Source organism: Lipotes vexillifer, unplaced genomic scaffold, assembly GCF_000442215.2.
Source record: "Lipotes vexillifer unplaced genomic scaffold, Lipotes_vexillifer_v1.1 scaffold863, whole genome shotgun sequence".
Lineage (NCBI taxonomy): Eukaryota > Metazoa > Chordata > Mammalia > Artiodactyla > Lipotidae > Lipotes > Lipotes vexillifer.
The window spans coordinates 343,983-352,022 of NW_006788168.1; the positions used below are offsets into that span (position 1 = coordinate 343,983).

At 38.3% G+C, this 8,040-nt stretch overlaps 1 protein-coding gene across 1 annotated transcript in view; it reads left to right on the forward strand.

Moving 5' to 3' along the window:
• Positions 1–5,117: 5,117 nt before the first annotated feature.
• The window catches only part of TPMT (thiopurine S-methyltransferase), an 18,038-nt gene continuing 15,115 nt past the window's right edge, over positions 5,118–8,040 (forward strand). The window contains exons 1-2 of the mRNA XM_007461258.1: positions 5,118–5,257; positions 6,290–6,382. Coding sequence (XP_007461320.1) covers positions 5,118–5,257; positions 6,290–6,382 — 233 coding nt within the window. The remainder of the gene's footprint in view (positions 5,258–6,289; positions 6,383–8,040) is intronic.

Genomic DNA, 8,040 nt, shown 5'->3' on the forward strand with positions numbered 1-8,040 from the left:
GCGGGAAGAGGGAGGAGTAGGGTCCCCGCCTTCGCCTTCGCCGCGCTACTCGCCCCGCCCTGGCCATTTCCGCCGCTGAGCAAGCCGGGGAGCGTGGGGATGGGGGCGGGGTCTGTGCGCCACGGGAGGGGCGTGTCCGGGGGCGGGTCCAATAGCAGGGCTGAGCCTGGGGCTTAGGAACTCAGCCGGTGAGGCCCGCGGCAGCAGCAGAACCAGCAGCAGGCGACGGACAGCACACAAGGTAGGCTCCGCCGGGTGCAGAGAGAGTGCGATGACCAATGGGACGTTTGCTAGGTGTGAGTGTGTGATCGGATTCCGGAACGGGGCGTCCTAGCCATCCGCGCCCTGAAATGGGCTCAGGGAGCCGAGTGGGAACGGGGAATAAGGAGATCAGGTAGTGAATGACCTTTCTGAGTCCATGGTTAAAGTGACCCCAAAGCATTGTCGGGTATTGTTGATTTTAAGAAAAGAGAAGTACTTGCCGGGACAGTGAGGGGAACTGGGGTGCTGTAAATATTGTCTTGCTCCATGGTAATTGCATAGGTTGTATGCATGTATAAAAATTCACTGAGCCATACTCTTAAAGTTTGTGCACTTTAGGGAAGTTATTCTTCAATTTACCAAAATTTTAAAATAAATCTAAAGCAGAAACATGCTTTTTGAAAAGGTGCGGAGGAAACCAGTCTTGGGAGTACACCCAAGGAGAACTTGGGCGACCAAACTAGCACATCTGCTATTTCTGTGTATGGGTAAGAATGATTGTGAAATTTGCCTTTCCTGATTCTTATAATTTTGCACTTTTATCTTGCTTGTAGAAAGAAACTTTTTATTTCCCCAGAAAAGGATGTGGACAAGTTAAGTACAGGTTGAGAAGCTATGAGAACACCTAAGAAGTGATTAAGTTATATTCATGATGTTAAGTTATATTTCAAGTTTGTGTAAGAGGGGAAGAGTTGAACAATTCCAGGCTGCCCTGGCTCAGTGATAAAATTATGCTTCCCTTTTGTTTTAAGTAGAGAACTGTTTATGAAGGCTCAAGTTCAGGTTCCAAAGTTTCTGGCTGAATGTGGAAATGGGAAAACTGCAACTCTCTTTTGCTTTTCTGTATCCAATACATCAGATGCTTCCCTCTGACCTCTCAGAAAACCCTGAGCATCACCTCTTGACATCATCAGGGCCTTGCAAAAGCCATTTGCTAACAAAAGTTTGCTGGGAAGTGAATTTGTGTTCCCAATTCCAAGAGAGGTGCCTTCTTAAATCCTAAGCACACTGAAGCCAAATTTTGCCATAAAGGGAACTTTTCCTTGAATAACTGCTTTTCCATGGATAATGATTCATGGATGAATCATTAAATTAACTCCACCAAGAATAGCCTGCTAGTGTAATCCAAACTAAATTAGTTTCACTAATGACTCAAAGGGTATGTTACAACTATTGTGTTGTATCATCCTCACATGACAAATTTCACATTGAAAGAACAGACATTTTCCTCATACCTTCAGGTAGATTTGCAGTTATGTTCACATGTCCTTTTTTCTCAGTTCCCTTTGTAAAAGGGGGAAAAATAAGGAACAAAGAATGTTGTTCATCAACCAATTATACTAAGGGTTAAAACACAACCCCCTGCAGAGGGTGATGTACCTCAGGGGATTTAGGACTTCAGGAGGGGAAATAAGTGTGAGGCATTCTGTGTTTTGTATAAATGGCCCCTACATAGCATGCCTCAGGGAGAATTTCAATGGCCCCAGATTCTTGCATCTTCTTGTACATAGAAATCACTAAAATCATTAACTTGAGGTATCTGTTCTTTGTGATTAAAAGTAATCTTTTACCAAAATGTATGCTAGACTACATGTTTTTCCTAGTCAAAAAAAAAAAAAAAATCGTATACATGTGGAACATATATATTTGGAGCAGTTCCTCAGAGGTATCTGAAAGGTTCTCTCCCAGGCTATCATCCTCAGTAAGGTCCCCGAATAAAATTGAAACTCACAACTCCTATGTTGTGTGTTTTTCTTTAGGTCAACGCCTTTGTGTGCATTTTCCCACACCAAAAAAAAAAGCTATAAGAAAATTATTTGAAAATGCAAACTTGTGGGGTAGAGATGGGATATTGAATCTGCGTCTACTTTTGCTTCCTCCTGAAACTCCACCAAAACAACAGTAGGATTTTTAAAGACATAAAGGGAAGACAGAAGAGAAGATAAAAGCAATAAAAATTTGAAACCTAGAAAGCAGATGGACGAGAGATAAAGGATTTTGCAGACTGAACAAAGCTAAATTCTAAACCAGCAATGGGGAAAGCCAATGAGCAATCCTATTTGCATTATAGAATCCCCCAATGCTCAGGAATTAGCGGCACCACGTACCTCAGGGAGATGGAAGGGTATGGTTGAAATTAGGAGGATTGCTTGAAATTCTGGTTCCTAAAAGACTAAGTCCCCAGATCCCTTTCCCAATTCCCTGCAACCAAGTATCTCTTCTTCACCACACCAGCAGACTTTGGGGGGTTTATTCCCAGTCTTTGGACTGGGAAGATACAGTTCACAGTTGGGGATGGGAGTACCATACTGAAAATATGGGGATTAATTGAACACAGGCAAACTGAATGCTGGGGACCTTTCCCACTTTTATCCTTTTCTCATGTGCGTATAGAACCATAGTCCCAAGGACTCAAACTTTCAACGGGAATTGCGAAGTCCATCTATGGAAAGTCTGATGAGTCCAAAGAGAATAAAGATAATGACATCTAAGTTTCCAAATAATATCTATTCATATTATCCTACAGAGAAGCTTACAGTCAATAAGCCCCATCTACAAACTTAAACTTATAATCAGCTTTTTGGTATTTACCCTTAAATGTGAGTAGATAATAAGGATTGCTAGGAATTTGAGGACAGTCACTAGTTTGAAAGATAGAAGACAAAACCAACAGAAAAAATGACTCAGTAACAGACCATGCAGGTAAATAAGAGAAAATATTATATACATTCTATACATGAAGTAACAACAAAATAAAATGAAAAGAGAACATCAGAAACAAAAAGGAGCTCTTGAGAATTAAAGACTTGAGAGCAGAAAAGAAAAACTAAATAGCAAGGTAGAAAGATAAAAATAAGGTGGGCTGTCAGAAAATAGGACAAAACGATGAAGAGTTGGAAAATAGAAAAAAATATGAGAAATTTAGAGCATTGGGTCAAGAGGTTCTACAACCATAAAAAGGGGTCCGAGAAAGAGAAATAGAAAAAAAGGACCCAAATCATCATCTGAATAATTCAAGAATTTTTCCATAATTGAAGGATATGAGCTTCCAGATTAAAAGAAGTCAGCCAGATAGATGAAAGCAGACCCAGGATAAGGCATAGAATTACGAAATTGCAAAAACTAAGGGGCAAAGAAAAGCTTTGAGAGAGAGAAAAATATTGGCCACATGGAAAATATCAAGATCCATATGTCTTTGAATTTAAGCAGTAACTCTACAGGCTAGATGACAAGGGAATAGTTTCTTCAGAATTGTGAGAGAAACTGTTTTCTAACTAAGAATTTGTACCCAGCAAAACTGTACATCGAGGATGGGGAATAAATAGTGTGAAGACGTTTTCTACATGCAAAATTGCCAAAACCTTTTCTCCCATGCACTCTTTCTCAGAAAGCTGCCGAAGGTTGTATTTTACCAATATAAGGGTGGTAACCAAAAAAAAGGAAAATAGCCAATAAAGGAAACAGGAGATTCATCAAAAGATAAGAGGGAAGGCTCCAGGATGGTTATAGATAAAGATCGCAGAAGGCTAGTTGTGTACCAGGAGAAGACAGCATCCAGGTCAGAAGGCTATTCTCTGAGATGACATTGATAGGATATCTGATAACCGAAGAGATTGAGAGTGTATTGACAGGAGATTGGGAGAACTTAGAGTTGAATTAGTAATAAATATATGGAAATTTTATAAATGAAAATGTCAGATATTAACTATAGGACAAAAAGTTGTACAGAAAAGGAAAAGTAATCATAGAATTCTATATGGCTTACCTGTGAATAGTATTTACCTAGTCATAATAATGTGAACTTGAAATGTTTAATCACGAATATGCTATATCTATATGGAAAGGATAGGAAAAATGAGAAGGTGGTGTGTGCGTGTTGGGAAGTTGAAAGAGGACTAAATGCTTATCATTTCTAGATGTTCCTAGAAATAAAAAATTAAGAAGATACAAAATAAGCATGCTATTTGAGTTATATTTTGAGTTATATTTCAATATTCAGCTAAAAGAGTTAAAGATGTTTGTTTCTCATTGGAAATGGGGACTGCTGCTTTCATAACTGTTGAACTCTTTGAGTTGTGTGCATTATAACATTGATTAAAAAAAAGAAGTAAACATTAAAGGAAATTTTAAAAATTGAAGAGTGAGATGCTAGGAAAGATTCTAAGCTTACAGAAGTTATAATGCCTGTTTTTTTTTTTTTTTGCCCTCTTTTTTTTAAACTTAAATTCTTTTACTCTAAGATGTAATTCAATTTATTTAAAGATCTTTCCTAATGTGTATTATGAGGTATGCCTCTACCATCAGATTCACTGAAAAGTAATTTTTTGTATAGCTTTTCTGTGAATATTGAAATATTTTTTAAAAGCCATACTGCTGGGACTTCCCTGGTGGCTCAGTGGTTAAGAATCCGCCTGCCAATGCAGGGGACACGGGTTCAAGCCCTGATCTGGAAGATCCCACATGCCGCGGAGCAACTAAGCCCGTGTGCCACAACTACTGAGCCTGCGCTCTAGAGCCCACGAGCCGCAAATACTGAAGCCCGCGTGCCTAGAGCCCGTGCTCCGCAACAAGAGAACCCACTGCAGTGAGAAGCCCACGCACCGCAACGAAGAGTAGCCCCCGCTCGCTGCAACTAGAGAAAGCCCGCGAACAGCAACAAAGAACCAACACAGCCAAAAATAAATAAATTAATTAATTAAAAAATAAAATAAAATAAAAGCCGTACTGCTGAGAATAATAGGTTTTTTCTTCATTCATCAATAGAATTGAAATGCACTTTAAGTGACAACCTTGCAAACATTTTCCACTTAGGCATTGGAGACATTTGTTTCTGAGTCAAAGCTATCTACAAAACCATGGCTAATACAAGAGCAGTACTTGATGCTGAAGAGTACCCCAACACTGGGGTACAGAAAAACCGAGTGCTAACTCTGGAAGAATGGCAAGAAAAGTGGGTGAATCACAGTATTGCATTTCACCAAGAACGAGGACATCAGTAAGAAATGTTTACGTTTCTTTATATCAAATGTTGGTCTATAACAGAAATGCTCTATCAGAAGCTGACTTTGGAAATAGAAATCATAATATAGATATCCATTATTTGATTTTAAGATGCACATTTTTAGTTTTTCACATTGGAGCATCTCTGAAATCAGGATGCATCTGTGGCATGTCATAGTTGAATTGGCAGTGATATTTCTTCTCATGGAGTATAAGTAACGGTGTGACTTACAGTTGATGACATCTTAGATTTATGAAATATGTCTTTTTTTTAATCCCCTATAACATTTATTTGTTGGGCATACGTGTTTATACATACGCAGATGCTCAGGTTATATTAATGCTGGCATCTCTTTATGCTGAAAAGTGGTGGTGTTCTGACTTTGCTTTCCAATAGCATGTGTTCAAATGTTAAAGTATTATCTATATGGTGGAAGAAGAGAAGTTGAGAGAAATTAATCAGTGAGCTGAATGCTAAGCAATGTAATAGTAGTAGTAGTAGTGGGCTTTGAAGCAGCAGCAATAAAGATGGGTCAGTGCTGAGTAAAGTGGTCGTGACAGATGTTCCTTCTTCCAGGCAGCCACCCTGACTGCCCAGGGGACATCATTATTATTATTACATTTGCAGACTAAGTAATAGTTGGGGTATCATCCTAGAACCATTGTATGAGTTATCTCTGTCATGTAGCTGGCCTTAGAAGATACACACACACACACATATACATTTTCAAAACATATCAAACAAGGAAAAAATAATTTTTTATGTTTAATTACTAATCAGGAAAGCCCCAGGTTTGAGTCACATTAACTGCTCACCAGTTACCTGACTGAGCAAGTTGCTTAACCTTCCTGTTTCTTCATGTATAAACTGGAGATTTTAATGGATAATGTTACCTACTTCATAAAGTTGTTGGGAAATATTAAGTGAGGTAATACATGAAATGTACTTAGCATTGTAAAATTGTAGTCCTTTCCTCTGTGTCTTGGGCTAATTAAAACAAACAATTTTTTTTTTTTTTCTCCCCAGGCTATTAAAGAAGCATTTGGATACTTTTCTTAAAGGCGAGAAAGAACTGAGGGTATTTTTTCCTCTTTGTGGAAAAGCAGTTGAGATGAAATGGTATGAGCAGATAAGCATCAATGTACTTTCTTGTCTTGATGATAAACACTTTGGGTGAATAATAGGGTGTAAGTTTAAAAAATTCCATTCTCAGGAAGTGCACAGGGATTCTATATTTTTAGTAGACTAATACTGATGGGTTCACAGAGATAATACTCTCGAACAGGAGGACAGTGCAGAAACAGAGGGGAGACCTAGTCTTTCTGTATTGAGTTTCTAAACAAAAGAATTAGTCTACAACCAAAGTGGTGGGGGAGGCAGAGGATGGGACCAGCCTTCCCTCTTAAATTTCCTTCATCTTTGTGGTGGTTTAGTTTTTGTAGGTGGTTTTGGAATGTAACTAAGTTAATTTTAGGTATTTTTAAATAGAGGTGGACAGAAAAGCTCAAAATGAATTACAGCTTTTTGGCAAAACCGTGTATAGTTCACAGTTCAGCTCAACTCTCCCGTCCCTCTACGAGCGCATAGGAGGTTTTGTTTTCACGAATCATTGCTAATAAAGCCAGTGATAAAGAAAGTATTTCTTGTGAGTAATTCTCTGTGAAGAGAATTCACTTTAATTCACAAGCCACTGTCACTATGGGTTACCCTAAAGTCACAAACCTGGCAATCGTTTCCTATACAGAATTTGTTGCAATGATAATGTACAGACGCTATCGTACATGCCAAGACATAAGCTTGTATAAGCTTGAACGTTGAGAACTTCGATCGTCAAGCAGGAAAGAAAAATAAAATATATGAAAATGATTAGTAAATGAAAAATATAGTAACTTAAAAATGCTCTCTTCCCTACATAAATACAGGTGGGCAAACTACAGAACATGTGTGCATTGGGAGTGGATTTCTGAGCGGGGATGGTGGCATTTTTGCAGCCAGCCCCCTGCTCCCTCAACTTGTAGCTGAGAGCATTTGTGAGTGGCTGCTGTGGCTTAAGATTCTAGGGTGGCCATGAAACTGAGAACATTATATCCTAACCAACTCACTGAACCAGAAGAAAGAATTACTTTGCAAACTACCTGCAAGAAAAACATTAGCTCTATGAGCAGATTGTCTTATTGCTGTGTCATAAGTGATAACAACCTAGTTCTAGCAGAGGCTTTGAGACAAGGTTAGAAAATGGTATGATGAAACAGCCAATTAAATGTGATTGTTGAAGATTTAGGGTCTCAAGTCCTTTGTAATAAAAATGCCAGAACTAAGCTACTGTAATTGTATAAAAGTTATTATATTAGAGGATTTTTCACTTATGTAACAAATTTGTGTATTAAGGTCTACACAGATATCAGATGTGAATAGATAAACTATGAGCTGAAGCCCAAAAGCATTACCATAAAATGTTTAAGACATTTCCTTAGGTTTTGGTTTTCTTTTAGGACAATATATTCCAGTATAATCCAGCCTATGCCAGTCTATAGTAGGCTATGGTTCGTTTTCCCATATGTTGAGTAGAAGTAAAAATCCATGCAGCTGGTTTGGGTAACTTTTTTGTTTATGTTTTATAACTTCAAAAAATGTATGGAGAATAAAAAACAATATTCATGTATGTTAACTTACAAATTTCCCAGTAAGTGTGAAAGACAAGTTATTAATATGTATGTTTTAGAACTATAAACAGTTCATGTTCTGACCACATTGAAAGTGTGTCCTCTTGTGTAGGG